At 38.1% G+C, this 20,811-nt stretch overlaps 1 protein-coding gene across 1 annotated transcript; it reads right to left on the reverse strand.

The window, feature by feature from the left end:
* Positions 1 to 15: 15 nt before the first annotated feature.
* Positions 16 to 19,350, reverse strand: tmem276b (transmembrane protein 276b). The gene is made up of 4 exons (XM_046839964.1): positions 18,715 to 19,350; positions 5,543 to 5,656; positions 5,166 to 5,303; positions 16 to 3,183 (listed from the first exon to the last, which is right to left on the reverse strand). Exons 1-4 carry the CDS (start codon positions 19,088 to 19,090, stop codon positions 2,933 to 2,935), a joined length of 879 nt encoding a protein of 292 aa, XP_046695920.1. The 5' UTR covers positions 19,091 to 19,350; the 3' UTR covers positions 16 to 2,932.
* Between the last annotated feature and the right edge of the window lie 1,461 nt (positions 19,351 to 20,811).

A 20,811-nucleotide genomic window follows, 5' to 3' on the forward strand; every position in this document is an offset into this window, starting at 1 on the left:
GTACACTTAAAAATGTTACACAGTATTTACATTTTATTTCCTGTAAAATAAAAACCATATTAAAAATGGACACAATCTCTCAGTACATTGAAATAAATTCACCATAAAAGTGTCATGCGTGACAACGATTCCTGTGCTTTATGAAATAAAACTTTAGAAACAGTATCATTCAAAATGAAAATGGTGCTACTTCCAGTGCCAAAATAAATGGCGGATATTTTCAAATTGTTGACACATTGATTGAACACATACACGTACACTGTGCTTTTTCACTCTCTCGCAACTTTTGGTGTACTGAGGATGTAATTCTTTTTATTATCAATTGCTTATTATGTAATTTTCTATCGAATTTTTTTTTTTCCTAAAACATTTCAGAGCAAAAAAACTGCAGCTGTCACATTAGACTCATTTACAATCCTGAAAAGAAATATGAATATGCTGTGGTCATGTTTTTTAAGTTATAGTGCTGTAGTTATCGCCACCATAATACATTTATCTACCTCAGAGAGTGTGCACCTCATGTAGAAAAGCAGGCTTGGGTCTGACTGGAATCAGAATTTTTTGGAGATGGCTTACAACCTAGAACCTGTTTCCATTGAATTCAGCAGAGCTCTGTTGGCTTTAGCCTGTTCATTACAGAGAAATTAATCAATTAGGCCAAGGTGTATATACAATATAATAATATTTCACTTAATTATGTAAGAAGTAAAACTAATGTACTGTTAAATGCAGTTGCTATCATTCAAGCTTTGATCTCCATATCATTTCTTTGAGTGGTTAAAACCCAACAGTAATTTCCCAACAGTAATCCCAACATATACCAACAGTAATTTGCCTTCAAAGAACAATACATTATACGCCGAATTAATAGTCTATAGTTACATTTAATGTTGTGGAGTGTCAGAAGAATAACCTAGATCCTGTTATCACTTGCTTTAAAGCAGCCATTCCCCTTAACATGCCCCTGTCTTACTTTTACTGGAAAGAAACAAAAAGCTTCATGTTATGTTACCAAAAAACTTCTGATTGGTACAAATGCTGACACCGAAGCCTCCTTTCAAATACACTAAGTACATTTTTCCCTAACAGAGAATTTCACTACATCCACAATTACAGCTTTATCTATTTTTACATGATGGAGCGTAAACTAATTCCGAGGATTATACGCATGTTAACATAAACCTGTAATTTGATTACAACTGCCACTATTGTCAGAGCTAATATTATTAAGAAAATTAATCAAAACCAATCAGAATCAAGAACCCAACAGCACTGTGGTATATTTGTCAGTCGTACTATTGCAAAACTGACGTTTTATAACACTAATTATCTTAAATATGGCTCTGTAATTTTGGAGGCACTTCATTAGTAGGAATGATGTTAAATACATATTGTTGATTATTATAACATTGTACAGCTGTATAGCCCTCCCCTGATGACTGGCCAGGGTGCAGTCTGGGTAGTGTAAACATTACAGCATATGACTTTCCAATATACATTATACCTTTACTATAGCATTAGGTCGCTTTTCTATGCAGCACTCATCTAAACAATGTGTAATTTGATAGCTGTGTAATTGTATATAGGTTCGATTCCAGGCTCTAATCCCTTGTCCTGCTTTAATAGCCCTGTTGGAGAGGAAACAACCATGAAGATGATTTTTCTATTATTATAATTGGCCATAAATAATTAGGATTCTTGTTGCGAGCTCACAACCAGCACTTTATAAGACACGATGTTCAGAGAAGCATTGTTATAAAAGTCATCTCAATCATTCCTACTGTGTGCGTTTGAGGAATTCCAGTCTTTCAACAGTGAAGCTGTCCAGTGTCAGCATGATAACAATAAATAAATAAATAAATAAATAAATAAATAAATAAATAAATAAATACCAGTTCTTTGACAAGCCTTAATTCAAATAAACTAAAATAAAATCTACAGAAAAAGAATGGATTTGTACAGACAGACTCATAGAGGCCCAGGAAAGTTTACTTAAACTAATGAATCATTGCACTAATGCAAACTTTTATATCATAATTTCACGCATTCTTTCCTCGCAGCTCTTCTCCACTTCGGAAAAGTCTTCATCCTTATGTCACAGTCTTTACAAGTCCAGATCATCCAATTCGATGAAAATCAGTGTAGCATTTTTTCTTTTGCTGATACTGCTCTTTTTAAAGCTCTAATCAAGAACTGCTGTGGCAGGGGAGTTGTGTTTTTTTTTTTTTTTGTACTGCTGCAATAGAGGCTTTAGGACAGTACCAGTGCTACAAGGTCAGTGTTTCGTTTAAGCACAAAGGTGGTGTTTATACAAGTCCGGGGTTGAAATCTTGAAAGGTCAAAAGAAAAAAAAAATGCAGTCTACTTAGAGATAAAAAACATGGCTTCCAGATGGTGTTTGTCCCTGTTAGTCCTGACTTCTTTAAATGTTTGTGCATGTGGTATTGAGAACAGAGAGCACCATTTTAAAATGTATGTTCATAACGAAATAGAAAAATTGCCTTTTGGACACCGTTTTCAGTTTAGGTTTTGGGAGGATGGTTTATTTGGAATGGTCTATATATGTATATTTGTGTTTGTGTGTCTGGTTATCTACATTTTCTTTACTGAAACTATCCTGAATCTATTTTATTTAGTGTGCTTTAGGAGTGACAGTGAGTGCTCAGTTTTATTTGTTGTGTATGGGAACACGTCACTAGCTGCCATGCAGGAGGCGTTATATTATCCTCCAGCCACCGCTTGCACTCTTGTCCTGACTCTGATCTGATGAGAGGTGTAAAACAGGATAAATGAGTGATTTCAACAGTCAGCACATGTGTATGTGTGTGCGCATGTGTGTGTGTGTGTGTGTGTGTGTGTGTGTGTGTGTGTGTGTGTGATGACCAGACCAGCTCCTTGTGCTGATTTTGAGTAAAATTGATGAAAAGGTTTCTCACACAGTGCCATTCTCATGCCTTGGTTTGTGGACCGTTGTATGGGTTGCGGGGTTGCTTAGGGACGGTGCAAGTGTGCACAGGAAGCCAGCCAGTAACGTAAGACCCAGACCCCCCCAGGCACAGAACATAGACCAGCCGTAGCCGTGACTGATGTCCTCGGGAAGGCCGTACAAGTATTGAGGATACCGGGACAGCTCAAAGTTGATTCCCGCTACGCAGGTGCACAGGGAGATGATACAGCAGGTTCCTGGCGGAAGAGAGTGAACAGAACAGATGTGGAACAAACAACACTGGATTTACAGCAGATTAGTCCTGACATAGGCAGAAATATTAAGAGTTCTTATTATTTCTTTCCACTAGAGGTCGACCAATAGCGAATTTTACTGATTCCGAAAGTTGGATCATACCTGCCGATAAACAAATAGTTAAGCAAAAAATGGACACTGGTTTACAAACAACACTCAATGTAAAATAGTACTGAACTATATTAAATAAAAAATATAAATAAAAACAAAAAAACAGTACTGAATCATGAAAATATGCTAAACAAGGAGACCCAATAAGAGTGCTCTAGGTAAAATATTCTCCTCAGCTTACAGAGCTGAACCAATGTCGAAGACTATTACTAAACTATATAGAGCAATGATGGATTTAACATTAAACATTAAGAAGAGATAAGAGAAAGAATGTGGTATTACCTTCTAACTGAGGATTGGAAAAATATTTGTAAGCTACAATGGGCAACTTTCCACTTTTCATTTTGGAAAGAATTTTGCTGGAGAAATACTGTTCTTTTTTTTACTTACTTCGAAAGAGAAAAATAAATTTCTAGAAAACTCAAATTATTGACATTGTGGTTTAGACATTTTGGGGATGCCCTAATATTAGTTTTTTGGACGATATACATAATGTATTAGAGAAGATTTTAAACATTTCAGTTGACTACAGCTTTGAAGTACTTTATATAGGTAAGGTGTCAATGGATTTTTGGAAAAGGAAGAACAAATATATGTAAAAAATAATTCTTGCTTCAAGTAAAAAAGCCATTACAAGATGCTGGTATAAACCTCATCTGCCACAAAAATTAATAACCAAAAAGACATATTTGATGACTATTGGTCTAAATGTATTGAGTATATAACTCCAATTAAACCAGATCTTTTTTTTTTAAAGAACCTATGTTTTATGTTTAGTTATAGAGATTGTGTTTATATCCCCTTTCTTTTGTAAAGATAATTTAAAGAGAATCTTTGATCTGTTATTGCCATGAAGAGCTTTATTTGTTTATTTATTTATTTTTTCTTCTTCTTTTCTCCCTGATCAGGGAGTATATTTAGGCCAGAAATCTTGTAAAAGTAACAAATGCCATAAACAGAAATTGTGAATTGTGTCTTTTGGCAATTAAAAGCTTAATTTACACGAAAAGAAAATGTGCAAAATTAAATAAATATTCATGTATTGATTATAATAATAAATAGTGAGGAAAATATACGACATGAATTCAAACTGAAACAAAAAGCAACACTCCAAATAATTAAAAACAGTTACATCCAAAACTAATAAAAAATAGAAACTTAAAATAAACAGCACGTGATGTCTCTGATTCGCCTCTAGAGGCCGCTCTCGTACTGTACAATGACAGCGGACCTTTTTAGCCGCTCAAGCAACATACCCGGAAAACCAGGAAAAACTATAAACATGGATTTTTGCCAAAAGCCGATAAAAAAGCCACCTGCGCACGCACGCACACACACACACACACACACACACATAGAGACAAAAGCTTAATTATCCATAGGAATAATTCAGCAACAATTCATCTATCATAATGTTTCTAGTAAATGGAAGGAAACCAAAAGATCCAAAGGGTAAGGGTGGCATGACCTCATCTCTTCAACAAAGAAGCTCAGCCAGACAGAAATGTTTCAATGTTTTTCCATGTTTCCACTATGTTTTTTTCTCTGGATCTTCTGGTTTCCTCCCATATACTACAAACGTGAATTAGGTTTGCTGAATTGTCCCTATGCATGAATGAGCCAGACTACTTGGCCAGACTACTAGATGGCGACACAATCAAAGCAGTGCAATTTAAACGTCCTCAGTCACAGTAGTCTCAAAAACAATATCCTAAAATAGATAGATGCAATAAACTGAGCACTCAACAGCAAAAACAATAACAACAACAAAACACGCACACAAACACACACATACACACACACTTACACTTACCTCCCATGAGGAAGAGTAGGCCAGCTACATACTGCATGAGGTCGTGCTGTTGGCAGCAGCCCAGCACCCCAATGATCCACCCAAAGAGGATGATGGAGACGGCCATGCCCACAAAACCTGCGGTCATTCTGCGCAAATCTACACACACACACACACACACACACACACACACACACACACACACACACACACACACACACACTTCACTTAAACTCTCAGCCAAGAAAAGTATCACAATATCAGTGGTTATCGTACAGCTACTTAAAGTAGACAATACACAACACACTGTAGCTCATACCGGTAATTCTTTGTGCTTCAAGTTAAAAAAAACTATTGTCTGGCACATCAGATAGCTGTGATGGCTGTTTAAGACTTACGTAGAGCGTGCCACTCATCCTGCCGGATAGTTTTAGTGATGTTGACTGGCAGATTTCGTGGAAGGATGGAGGAGGTGTAGTGATACGTCACCGCCGTGCATCTCTGAATCACACCTGCAGGGGCAAATGTGAGAAAAAGAACAAACACAAGATCAGAAATGCAACGAAAACAATAAGAACAGAGCGATATTTACAATCATACATATTTTGCATAAAAGTGTTTAAAATTAAATCATTATTTTAACAAATGACGGGATGATTTGATACAATGAAAAAAATGATGAACGCATTTATGCAGTTTTATAGCATAACTGTAGTATGATTTGTTTTTGTTTTAAATTTGTCTTATCACATAACATTTATTTTTTCACTTCATCTTTGCGGATTAAAGCTAACACTAATAAAACCAACTACTATCTCTCATGCACATTTGAGGCTGAGCCAGAGAAACACAAAAATTGTCCTGCATTCAGGAAGACAGTGGTTGAATTTATTCTACTATATTTCTGAACGAATCCAATAAAAATGAAGATAGAAACCTAAAACATATAACACATATAATGGAAGAAGCATGGGATGAAATTTTAACCTTTAATTTATTTAGAAATGAAAATGTTTAGTAGTGCACTATAATTGTAAAACAGTCTGTGACAGGGTGGAGTGGCGCTTGCATAATTACCAGCTCAGTGTTGCATTCAAGTGTATTTTTTTTATAGCAGTTATATTTCATGTTGTAGAACATCTGCAAAGTAAGTTACCATGTTATTATTTGTTATGGCAGCAACAGTGTATAAACTCTGCACTTTTTTCTAGACTTCAGAGAAAAATATGCAGCTTGTCATGTCAAGTACTCTGTCCTAAAGACTTTCCAATGTCTAAAAACTTTACTGTTAGAATGGTAGAAGAATTGCACACTGGCTACTCCTTCAAAAATGCTAAATATTTAATTAAATTTTATTTTATTTGTAGAGCACTTTTAACGATTGACAGAAAAAAGCAGCTTTACAGATATAAATGACTTTAGACTGTGTGTTGCTTGTTGTCTTGTGAATGGACGTTTAGTGGCTATAAGTTGGATCCATATAATTTGATCCCTAAATCACGACGGTATCAACAATTACAAGCTTTTCACAATTTGTCACTAAAGAAATGCTGACGATCATGTGCATTATTAGAACCGATCAGAATCAAGAATTCAACAATGCCATGGTATAAATTATGATAATCCATGTTTATTCTTTCTTAGTTTCTGTTTTTAAAACGTCACAGCCTTTATACTATGATACACTGTAAAACTGATGTGAGTAGTGGGAAAAACAGTCAATCATAATAATCATTTATTCAACGATGCATGACAAGGATAAAAGAATAATGTGATGTGTATGTTGAATATTTACAGTTTTTCTCAGCTGCTTTGGAGCATTTCTCAAATCATCTTTAACATTTGCAAACCAGTAAGTGCATTCTGAAAACAATGTGTACAAACAGCACAATACATTGGATTTCTTGCAAAAGCCTGTACTTTTCACAAAATCCTTAGTTTATCTCTTAAAAGTAAGTCTTTGTGTCAATGAACATGTCATTCACATCAGAATGAAAAGTCTGTGTCATTGTTCACAAACAATATCATCAAAATGTTTAGTCATGTTGTCAGTATGACAGTGCACAATTTCAGTATTTCTTGATACAAACTACGGTTTGGGTTATAATTGGATGTGCAAAGTTGAATTGCTCATGTACTATGAATTTCAACAGCACAAATTTATTTGATTGCAAATTAATTTATAAAAGACCAGACAGGATTCATACTATTACTGTGCTGTAATAGTGTCTGTTCGTTTCTTGGTTGTTCATCCATTTTCAGAAGCTGTTATACTGTGTTTTGGTAGAAGTTAGGCACACACTTCCGGTGACGTAGCTTCCTGTGTTTGACTTGTTTGCCGCGAGTTCCGTGTTTGTATTCGTGTTTGTATTCGTGTTTATATTCGTTTGTTTGTGTTTTTCTCTTTTAATAATCCTAAATTGTTTGTCTTCCTGACTTGTGCCTGTAGTCAGTTAAACTCGACTACCACTATATCTTCTCTCACTTTATCTTATTTGTGTATCCGAAATCTGTTCGTGATTATGAGCACTATGCCGGCTGTGTGTCTGACTTTGAGCACAGGTGAGGACTCGTTCGATTTGCAAACGGTGGCGTTGGAGATGGAGGTTTTGGAGAAACAGATTCGCGAGCTGCATGAAAAGCATGCCCGGCTGCGAGAGCGGAAAGCGGCGCTGGAAACATCCCGGGCGGACGCGCACTCGTCCCAGGTAAATTCCCGGGTTGAACCTAACGCTCCCAGCACCTCAACTCCGCGTGTTTCTCTGCCCAGACCCAGCGCACCTACAACTCCGGCAAAGGTGCAACATGGACCCTGGATGCGGCAGCAGCGGAAGAGACAAGCAAAGCCCCGGTCGAGGACGTCTCCCCCGCCACCACTACAGGCCTTCGAGATCTCGACCGAGAACCGCTTCGCCCCTCTCCGCGAGACGGAACGCGACACTGTGATTCTCGGAGATTCCATCGTCCGGCATGTCCGCGCTACCGGAGCTAAAGGTAAGGTGCACACTCGCTGTTTTCCTGGTGCTCGTGTTCTTGATGTCGCTGCGCAGGTACCCGCGGTCCTGAAGGAGAACTTCGGAGCGGTTGTTCTTCATGCCGGAACGAACGACACCAGGCTGAGACAAACGGAGGTATTAAAGAGGATTTCAGGATCCTGGTGGAGACGGTACGCAGCACATCACCCACAACGAGGATCATAGTGTCAGGACCTCTTCCCACTTACCAGCGAGGGGCTGAGAAGTTTAGTAGACTTTTAGCTCTAAATGAATGGTTACAGTCATGGTGTCGAGAACATAAACTTCTCTTTGTTAATAACTGGAACTGTTTCTGGGAGCGTCCTAGGTTCTTCCGCCCTGATGGCCTGCACCCCAGCAGAGTTGGAGCAGCAGTGCTATCAGATAACATCTCTAGGATACTTCACACCATCTGACTGGTAAGACATCAGGAAATCTTCGACAATGAGAACACGCATACAACAGACCAAATAGTTACAAGTTCACACACAGCCCAGTTTATAGAAACCGTATCTATCCTCGTGTAGCAAAACCAAGAAGTAAATACACAAGATCCAGAAACAATCTCATTGAAGTTAAAACTGAAAATGCCAGATAAACAAACACCAAAAAGTTTTAAAGTTTGGTCTTTTAAACATTAGATCACTTGCACCCAAAGCACTGATTATAAATGAGATGATCACAGAGAATAATCTCGATGCACTCTGTCTCACTGAGACCTGGATTAAACCAGGTGATTATATGGGTCTAAACGAGTCGACACCGTCAGGATATGTTTATAAGCATGAGCCCGTCAGACTGGTCGTGGGGGTGTAGGAACCATTTATACTGCTTCTCTTAATGTTAGTCAGATGTTAGGATTCAGCTTTAAATCATTTGAAGTGCTCGTTCTTAAAGTTGTACTTTTGGACATACATAGTAAACTCGCTCTGGTCACCGTGTACAGACCCCCAGGACCCTACGCTGATTTTCTTCAAGAGTTTGCTTGTTTTCTATCAGATCTCTTGATCAATTTTGATAAAGTGCTGCTTGTAGGAGATTTTAATATTCATGTAGATGATGTAAACGATGCTCTAGGATTATCATTTGTTGACTTATTAAACTCTTTTGGGGTTAAACAAAACGTCACCAGACCAACTCATCGCTTTAACCACACACTAGACTTAATAATATCCCACGGAGCAGACGTCACTGATATAGATATTTTACCTCAGAGTGATGACATCACAGACCATTACCTCATACTGTACACACTACCGGTAGAGCAGATTAGCCGTGTTGCACCACGTTATCGACCTGGTAGGACTATTGTTCCAACCACTAAGGACAGATTCGTAAATAACCTGCCTGATTTATCTCAATTTCTCACTAAACCCATAACTACTATTAATCTTGATGAGATAACTAAGAACATAGACCTTATCCTCACTAGCACATTAGACACCGTTGCCCTATCCGGTTAAAAAGGTTAGAGACCAAGCACCTGCATCTTGGTATAATAGTCATACACATGCCCTCAAGAGAACAGCACGTAATCTGGAGAGAAAATGGAGGAAAACTAAATTGGAGGTATTTAGAATCGCGTATAAAGACAGTATGCTCAGCTACAGACGGGCGCTAAAAGCTGCTAGAGCTGAACACCTGAGCAAACTTATAGAAAACAACAAAAACAATCCCAGGTTCCTTTTCAGTACAGTAGCTAAACTAACTACAAATCAGGGCTCTGAAAATTGTGTTCCATCACAGTTTAGTAGTGAGGACTTTATGATTTTCTTCACTGAAAAAATAGATAACATTAGAAAAACAATTGTGGCAGTTCAACCTCTTACAGCATCTCCTGAGACAGTGTTACCTTCAACTCCACAACTCCACTGTTTTACATGTATAGGACAGGAAGAGCTGTATAATGTTATTGCCAAAGCTAAATCGACAACATGTCAGTTAGATCCAATTCCTACTAAATTACTGAAGGAAGTGTTATATACAACTGGTGAGCCTCTTCTAAATATTATTAACTCCTCACTATCTTTAGGTCACGTCCTAAATCCCTCAAGTTAGCAGTTATTAAGCCCCTCATTAAAAACCTAATCTGGATCCAAACACGTTATCAAATTACAGACCAATTTCAAATCTCCCATTTATGTCTAAGATTTTAGAAAAGATTGTCGCTGCACAGTTATGTTCCTACCTGCAAGAGAACAATATCTTTGAAGAATTTCAGTCAGGTTTTAGGCCCCATCATAGCACAGAAACTGCTCTAGTTAAAATAACTAATGACCTGTTTTTAGCTTCAGACCAAGGCTTCATCTCGCTGTTGGTTTTACTAGATCTTAGTGCTGCATTCGACACTATAGACCATGATCTCCTCCTAGATCGCTTACAAAATTACATCGGCATTCAGGGACAGGCATTAAGCTGGTTTAAATCCTACCTGTCCGATCGTTACCATTTCGTAGATTTGAATGGAGAGCTATCCAGGCTAATGCAAGTAAATTATGGCGTGCCGCAAGGTTCAGTTCTAGGACCCTGCTCTTCACAATATACATGCTTCCGTTAGGAAATATTATTAGAAGGCATGGAATTAGCTTCCATTGTTATGCTGATGATACTCAGCTATATATTTCATCTAAACCAGGCGATACAGCTCAATTAACCCGGATGACTGAGTGTGTTAAGGAACTAAGAGATTGGATGACCCATAACTTTCTACTTTTAAATTCTGATAAGACTGAGATTTTGCTCATCGGCCCAAAAACTGGTATACAGACGCTCCAGCATCTCAACCTGCATTTAGACGGATGTTCTGTAACCACTAGTTCAACGGTAAAAGACCTGGGTGTTATTTTAGACAGCGACTTGTCTTTCAAAAATCACATCAATCAGGTTACAAAACAGCCTTCTTTCACCTTAGAAATATTTCTAAGCTAAGAAATATGTTGTCTATATCCGATGCAGAGAAGCTCGTCCATGCGTTTATGACCTCCAGAATAGACTACTGTAATGCGTTACTAGGTGGATGTCCTGCTTCATTAATAAACAAGCTTCAGTTAGTCCAGAATGCAGCAGCCAGAGTTCTTACAAGGTCAAAAAAATATGATCACATAACCCCGATCTTATCGTCCCTACATTGGCTTCCTGTTAAGTTTCGAATAGACTACAAACTATTACTTCTCACTTATAAAGCACTAAATGGTTTGGCTCCGTGTATCTATCCAGTCTTTTAACACGCTACAATCCGCCACGCCCCTGAGATCTCAAAACTCTGGGCTTCTAGTAGTTCCTAGAATAGCAAAGTCCACTAAAGGTGGTAGAGCATTTTCACATTTAGCTCCTAAACTCTGGAATAGTCTTCCTGACAGTGTTCGGGCTCAGACACACTCACCCAATTTAAGTGTAGATTAAAACGTATCTTTTAGCAAAGCCTACACATAACACACATCACATCATAACCTTGTGCTCCAGAACATCTGATCACATGCACATTATCAACTTGTGCTGTTAATATCATGAACAGCAGCTACGCTAATTCCTCTCCACTGCTTCTCTTTCTCTCCCCATCCCGAGGCATCCTGAGGTTGCTCCAGCTCCAGTCACCTCCCACCTCGTGATGATTACGGACCTTTAAAGAAGTAGATGCCGAACTCACAAACATCCTGAACCATCTAGAGACGTACCAGTGCCATTTGGATCCCGCTACATGTGTGGAGTTTTGACATTGGACCTCCTGGAGTGTTTAAAGGCTCTGGCATGGAGAAGCTGATGCTGGATCTGTGGTGATCACAAATGCTGAGCTTATAAAACTCGGAGCTACTAACCATATAGACTGTTTAAGACTGCAGAAAGAACATTACTTATAATCTTATACTCCAGTAATCATGTTAGTTCTCACTCTCCAGTGTTCTGTATTGTTGAAAGATTTATGATCAAACTCTTGATGTCACCCAGATGAGGATGGGTTCCCTTTGAGTCTGGTTCCTCTCAAGGTTTCTTCCTCATAACATCTAAGGGAGTTTTTCCTTGCCACAGTCGCCACGGCTTGCTCATCAGAGACAAATGCACACCATTCACCATCACTGTTGATTTGTGTAAAGCTGCTTTGAGACAATGTCTGTTGTGAAAAGCGCTATACAAATAAACTTGACTTGACTTGACTTGACTTTTGCTTCGTTGGCAATTGAAGGGTCACAAGAGTCATCTTTGACCTGTTTTAGAGAACCAGTTGATCATTGGTTGATCTGATGCCATACAATCTCCTTTATTAGTGAGATTCAAGTTTCATCCGCACAATTCATCAATTCAAGTTTCAGGTTCATTTACACAAATAAAGTTAAATAGAAATTAAAGATTACAGATTCTGTGACTGGTGTAACCATTTCGCATTCAGTGACCTATACTATGAGCTGATGCCATGATTTATGGGGGTTAAGACTATTCAGGTGAAACCAGTATAATATATTTTGATCAACATGACATAAACAAATGATAATGTAGGAAACAGCAGACAATTGTACACAATCAAATAAATAAATGTACAAAATATTTTACAATTTGATCAAAGCAACGAGAAATGTTTTTATGATGAGTGACTAAATGACGTGGAGGTTGAACAAGTAGTTTTGAGAATTTTATTTCTGATCTAAGAAACAATCCAAAGCAACTGAGAAAAAACTGTAACAACAGCATATCAAATGCATTAAAGTGAAAATGATATGGACTTAAATGGACTGCGAAGTTAAATGTTTGTATATATGTATGTATATATGTATGTATTATAACAGGGAGGGAGACGGAGAAAGAGGGGATGGGGGGATGTGTCAGTCGAACTGCCAGCTGTGATACAGAAGAGGAGAAGTAAGTGTCATTATCCCTCATCAGCCTCTAATTAAAGTCAAGCAAGCAGGTGAGAAATTCATACCAATTAGTCACTATAATATAGTACAGGAAGCAGATCTCAACCCTGAGTCTGTTCTACAAGATGGCTACACATACATACAATATCTCACAAAAGTGAGTACACCCCTCACATTTTAGCAAATATTTTAGTATAAATTCTCAAGGGACAATACTAAAGAAATGAAATTTGGATCTAATTAAGACTAGTCAGTTTGTATAGCAGTACTAAAGACTTTCTGACCACCAAAAATAACTCAACATACAGTGATTATTGTCCAAATAACTGGCAACAAAAGTGAGTCCACCCTAGGTTATAACAGCTGTATGTCATGTAACCATGCAAAGCCAAATGTCCTAATCATCATGTTCATGCTTTTATCTACTCAACAGGACCATACAAATTTGTGTATCTTGTATGAGAGCACTGGATGTTCATGTTCAGTTTGCTGTAGATAACCTGTCCAAGAGCATGAATTACTGGTACCATGTTCCTTGGTCTGATGAGACTAAGATAAACTTGATGGTGTCCAGCATGTGTGGCAACGTCCTGTTGAGGAGGACCAAAGAAATTGTGTCTTGTCTACAATAATGCATGGTGGTGGTAGCATCATGGTCTGGGGCTGCATGAGTGCTGCTGGTACTGGGGAGCTGCAGTTCATTGAAGAAAACATGGATTCCAACATTTACTGTGACATTCTGAAGCAGAACAAGACACCCTCCCTTCAGGAACTGGACCGAATGGTAGTTTTCCTACTTAATAACAACCCCAAACACACCACCAAGATGACAACTGCCTTGGTGAGGAAACTGAAGGTGATGACATGGCCAAGTATGTCTCCTGACTTGAACCCTATTAAGCACATGTGGGGCATCCTCAAATGGAAGGTGGACAAGCTCCATGTGTCTAACATCCAGCAGCTTTTTGATGTCATTTTGGAGAAGTGGAAGAGGATCCCAGCAACAACCTGTGCAGCTCTGGTGAATTCTATGCTCAGGAGGATTAAAACAGTGCTGGAAATGGTGCTTACACACAATATTCACACTTTGAACACAGTTTTGCCATGTTTAAGTGCACTCACTTTTGTTGTCAGCTATTCAATGGCTGCAGTAATTTTAAGAGGACAGTAAATCTATACTGCTATACAAGCTGACTACCTTAAAATATATCCAAGTTAATTTTCTATAGTATTTCGCAAGTATTTCTTGAAAACTGTCAGCTTTGCATTTCCTGCCATTTCCTTGTAACAAATAATAATAATAATAATAATACCAATAACAACAACAAAAATTAACAACCCTACATTATTTATTTATAACCCAAATAACAAAGAATTTAAACCTCATTATTATACACTACATTATGAGAACTAGAAACAGAAAAGCAAATATTTAACAAACCGTTGGTGCATATTGGTTCTTTAATGATAATAATAAACATAAGAAAGTTTCGATTGTTCAGGTCTAATAACTTTACAATAAAAAGAAAACACTTTGCTAGTGAACATACTGTATGTGTCCTTTGTATAGTATTGATGAGTTGCGATAGTGAAGAATTGCCTACTAAATTCAATAACTGAAATATTGTTTATAAATTTCGTTTTTTAATGTTAATAAACATTAATTTAAAAAATGTTAGTCTTATGTGCATAGACATTTTTAAAATATAATTTCTGCTTTTAACAGCCTGCTTGATATACAGTTGTATGCACAAGTTTAGGAACCCCTGACAATGTCCATGATTTTCATTTATAAACATTTGGGTGTTTGGATCAGCAATTTCATTTATCAAATCTCATTTATCATATCTATCAAACAACTGAAGGACACAGTAATATTTCAATAGTAAAATGAGGTTTATTGGATTAACAGAAAATGCGCAATATGCATCGAAACAAAATTAGACAGGTGCATAAATTTGGGCACCCCAACAGAAAAATCACATCAATATTTAGTAGAGCATCCTTTAGCAGAAATAACAGCCTCTATACGCTTCCTATAGCCTGTAATGAGTGTCTGGATTCTGGATAAATGTATTTTGGACCATTCCTCCTTACAAAACTTCTCCAGTAAAGTTACGTAGGTTTGATGGTTGCCGAGCATGGACAGCCTGCTTCAAATCACCCCACAGATGTTCAATGACATTCAGATCTGGGGACTGGGATGGCCATTCCAGAACATTGTACTTGTTCCTCTGCATAAATGCCTGAGTGGATTTTGAGCAGTGTTTTGGGTTGTTGTCTTGTTGAAATATTCAGCCCCGGCGTAACTTCAACTTTGTGACCGATTCCTCAACATTATTCTCAAGAATCTGCTAATATTGAGTGAATCCATGCGACCCTCAACTTTAACCAGATTCCCAGTACCGGCACTGGCCCCACAGCCCCACAGCATGATGGAACCTCGCCCAAATTTTACTGTGGGTAGCAAGTGTTTTTTCTTGGAACGCTGTGTTCTTTTGCCGCCATGCATAATGTCCCTTGTTATGACCAAATAACTCAATCTTTGTTTAAACAGTCCACAGAAAAGGCTTCTTTCACATCACTCTCCCATACAGCTTCTCCTTGTGCAAAGTGCGCTGAATTGTTGAATGTTTAACAGTGACACAATCTGCAGCAAGTTGATGTTGTAGGTCTTTGGAGGTGCTCTGTGGGCTGTTTTTGACCGTTCTCACCATCCTTCGCCTTTGCCTCTACAAAATTTTATGCTTCTGGCCTTAACAAGAACTGTGCCTGTGGTCTTCCATTTCCTCACTATGTTCCTCACAGTGGACACTGACAGCTTATATCTCTGCGATAACTTTTTGTAGCCATCCCCTAAACCATAATGTTGAACAATCTTTGTTTTCAGGTCATTTGAGAGTTGTTTTGAGACCCCCATGTTGCCACTCTTTAGAGGAGAGTCAAAGAGAACAACTACTTGCAATTAGCCACCTCAAATACCTTTTCTTATGATGGGATGCACCTGTCTATGAAGTTCAAGGCTTATTGAGCTCACCAAACCAATTGTGTGTTCCAATTAATCAGTGGTTACAGGTATTCGAATCAACAAAATGACAAGTGTGCTCAAATTTATGCACCTATCTGATTTCCTTTTGATGCATATTGTGCATTTTCTGTTAATCCAATAAACCTCATTTCACTATTGAATTATTACTGCGTGCTTCAGTTATTTGATAGATCAAAATGTAATTGCTGATCCAAACACCCAAATATTTATAAATGAAAATCATGGACATTTTCAGGGGAATTTTTTTAAAGAAAGTATTTTTTCAACTACTACTTCCATGTGTCTCCTAATATTTAAACAGGAAAGTATATATATATATTTAGCCACTTATAGATAGGTGAAGAAAACTAATCTCTTCTGAACAGAGAGAAAATAGACATTCACACCACCTCGCTCAGCAAATTCACACTAGAAACAGTGTGAGAACAAAAGCTCTTACTTTTGGCCTACATATAATTGTAGATTAGCATATAATATATAAAACCGGCATCAGCACTGCTACGTCACAATTATAAACAAAAGCTCTAAACAGACAACAAACTTTTATTCTCAGTCGGGCCAAGTTAAGGCTTTTCAAGCAGAAGTGCAATTCTCTATCAGTAGCTGCATATTGCCAAAGCCTGCTGTGGAAGATAATAGCCTGGTTCGCACTACTGAGTTGTTTTGCTTGGCTGTAGCTGGTTGTTTTATTGTTGTGTGGAAATGCAGCATCAGCACACATATAAATGGCAAACACAGCACATATGCAGATTAAGTTTGATTAGACAAGGTTGGTAGCATCCAACTTCTATTATATTAGGAATATCGGGGTTCAGGGACCGAGTAAGATTCATACACAGTTCACTTACATGGTTGACAACGTATATTACTTTTTAAACATACAATAAACAAAGTTTATCCCTTATAAATTTATTCCTCATAAACAAGCCAGTAAAAACTGTGGCGAGGAAGGATTTTCTGAGACGGTATAAGGAAAAAATCTTCATAGGAAACAGATTTAAAAGGCACATTTGGTGCTTTAGTGCCACCTGACAGATCTATGTCTCAGTTTATAAAAAAAAAAAAAAGTAGTGCAAAATAATATAAAAGTGTCATTAATAATTCTATTGTTACAAAAGTCAAAACCAAATCATTTTGAGAGACAAATATCTGTCTGAGCTGAATCCCTTTCTAGAAAATGAAAACCATTATCAGCATTATAACTGTCATGATATTTTAAGCATTCATCACATAACTGTTAATAAAGAGGGCACAGCTAACTGATTTAAATAAGTATAATTATAGACTGCCCATATTGACTCTGAAACTAAAATTGGAGTAATCTACTCAGACACCTTAAGTCATGTTTTAAAGTAAAAGCCGTATAGGTCATTGACATGGAGTGAGTAAGAAAGACAGATATATAAGCTATCAAGAAGACAGAAATGTAATCCTGGTTTCAGATGTACTACTCAGGTAGAGTGCTTCATCACTGCTTTATCATCCATGGCATCTATACAGCCACTTAAATGCACAAGGGAAATCCAATGAACAAATTATTGATGAAGATGAAGTCAAGTGGTCTGGCAGTCAGAATGCAATAGAAGTTGTGTGAGGGCAGAGGCAAATATATTAATCAAATGGTAAGATTGTATCAACATTGAAAAAATCAATGTTGTCTAGTTTGTATGGATTTTTAAACATTTATAACTTACTGCTATTTTACTCAGTGTAATGTAGATGGTTAGATTTTTAAAGCATAAAAAAAGCAAGAGACTTACATAATATTCTTGGATGCCTTAGATATCTGTAATATTCACAGTTCTGAACTTAAAGTGCAAGTCTGTTTTTGCTAACAATATTCCAGCCTGGTAACATTTCTCGGCATACGGCCCGGTAGGAAGCTGTTTAGCCCCTGTTTCCTTGTCTCCCCCAACCCTCTAATATACCTCCTGCCTGTGAGCTTATAAATAATTCACTCGCTGCTTCTCTCACACCCCCTCTGCACATCAAACCCATTATAATTCATTATATCATGGCAGATTCCTAGCTGATGCAAATGCAACTGTACAACGGAAGTGATTAAGGATTTTATTTCCCTTTCATGTTGTATTCTTTAAACTCTTCTACACTCTTTGCGGGGTCACTGCTCAGAAGATCAGGGTTCAAGGCCTTGTATCACCAAGCTACCACTCTTGGGCCCTTGAGAAAGGCCCTTAAGCCTTTTGGCTCCAGGAATGCTGTATCATTTCTGACCACAACTTCCTAACATCCCGGCGCTATGTGAAGGAAAAATCTTACGGTGCTGTAATATACTTGTAACAATAAGAAAAGCTTTATTCTGTAGTAATAAACAGGTCAGATAAGATTCAGGACCATGGACAGAGGATTCAAACGCTTTTGCAATGAGAGAAGTTTTAGATAACAGTGTGTAGATGTTTACAATTCCAAAACACAAAATCACGGCCTGGATAAATACCCGAAAACAGTAGTGAGTGACAAAAATATTTACAATTTTGTAAAACCTATCTGACCCCAATAAAAACCAACACGCAAATCAAAAGCTTCAATCTCCACGGTGGGGCAAGTGGTTTTCTGAAGTTTCTCTCTTTTTCGGCACATAGGACGTGCTCCAAGATTTTTGGAAAACCACGACATCTCAGTGAGAGCCGCCTCACCTCTGTAGATGAGCTCGTCCGTCTCCAGGTCGAAGCCGTCCCGGTAACACTTCCTCCACAGACCCGACACGGTGGAGTTGAACCGGCGGCTGCAGTGCGACTCCATGGATGCCAGCGGTGCAACGAGGTGCCGCTTCTCCCTTACCAGACCCCCGGCCCCGGTTTCCGGCGGCATCCGGAGAGGCAGATTGCGGTTCGAGATGGAGATGTAGCCCGGGTCGTTTCGGTTGCTCGAGTAGCTTTTGCAGCGATCGCGGTGCCGCCGCGCGTCCGTCTCGTACCAGTAGTCGGTGCAGATGGCCATGGCGAGCAGGCAGAGCGAGCCGAACGCCAGCAGCAGGCCCGCGCTGGTCAGCAGCTTGGCGGCGGCGGCCATCTTTCTCGGTTTGACCAAAAGGCGAGACGGGCGCGCGGCACGAAAGAAAATGAATATAAAGCGAAGGTTCAAAAGAAGCTCTCGTGCTCCATCCACATCCACATGCCGGACCCCTGGGTCGTGTTGTGCTGATGATGGAGAGAACCGCCAGATGTGCGTTTATGCCAAAGTGAGCTTGGGGTTGGGAGATAAAGAGAGAGAGAAGCAGGGAGGAGAGGATGCTGGGAGCATTGCCGAAGAACGGTTGGAGGGTGTCTTCTCTCTCTCTCTCTCTCTCTCTCTCTCTCTCTCTCTGGGCTTGAAACAAGTAAATATAAGCTTAAAAACAACAGCTACAGGATACATCCTACACTGACTAGTATGATTACTGTAAAACATTAGGCTGCCTAATAACTCAAATATTTCTCCCAGAGCAAACTGAAAACTAGGCTTTTTCATATCAAAAAATTAAATTTGTATTATCTGTAACCAGTCCTTTCCTTTGGAATCTGTTTTTTATATTTAACCATGGGTAAAGGGTTTCTAGATTGGTAAAGGTTGAATGTTGTTTTGAGTAAAACCATAAATGTTCTATGCTATAAATGTTTCCATTTAATAATGGGAGTGACTGAGTACAACTGAGCAGATGAGAGTTAAGCTTGGCAGCTTGGTGGTGCTGGGATTTAAACTTGTAATAATCCGATCCAGAAACAATGCCTTTATACTGAGATACCACCTCCCAGCACGGAGTGAACTGGAAGACTAAGAATTTAGTGTTTTGTGTGTGATTGGTTAATTTTATTTCCAGAATACCTAAAACATGCTGCCAAACATTTTTATAATGAACAAATGTAAAAATTACTGTTTAAGTATAACAGTGTAATATCAAACTGTCAGCATTTGGACTGGTCATATCTATATCACCACAGAAATAATGGGTTTTTGCGTCTTAAAGAGGTTCTATTTGGATCCCTTTCAGAAAAGAACATACTGTTTAATAGATACAAAATGTTTAAAAGTTTCACCATAGGAAAAGAAACAAGTTTCTGGATTTAGCTTTATTTTTTTAATCTGTCTTAATCTTCCGTACCTGCTTTTAGCATTGAAGTTACATTTCCTAAATGTGATACTCTCTTGGGTTGGAATGAGGAAACAGAAAGTAGGGTTGAGATAACTCAAAATGTATTTTTATTTATTTTTTTCTAAAAGCATTTTTCTTCTTTTATATCACATTCTACACTTTAAAGTGTCACCCATAGACACAAATCAACATGAACACAAAAAGACACACAAAAAGCTATTATTTCGTCTCCCTTTCACAGGGCACTGACATTGACATAAGGGAAATAATGTAACTGTTCAGGGATATTTCATTCAACTAGCAGAAAAATATGCTTCTGACAGCCCATCTATGACATGGTTTATCTTTTCAAATGTTCCGACAAACAAGAAATATAAAACAAAACATATTACATTTTTCTAGTCCCAGAAAGTACTGATTGTCTTGCACTGAAATATTACATAGTCCATACAGACCCGAATTTAGAACAAAGTCTCAGAACAAGACAAACGACATGATATGTTCACATTTGTAACCGTGCACCTCTTTTGCTCCTCACTTTCAGTCGACTTTTTTCCTATTGTCTGTTTTATATCCACAGCTTATTCTTGATGTGTAAATTTAATGATTTAATTATCCTCTTTTCTTTTTTTGTTTTATTCAGCAATAGGAAGCCATCTTT

This window comes from Silurus meridionalis, chromosome 26 (assembly GCF_014805685.1).
Source record: "Silurus meridionalis isolate SWU-2019-XX chromosome 26, ASM1480568v1, whole genome shotgun sequence".
NCBI lineage: Eukaryota > Metazoa > Chordata > Actinopteri > Siluriformes > Siluridae > Silurus > Silurus meridionalis.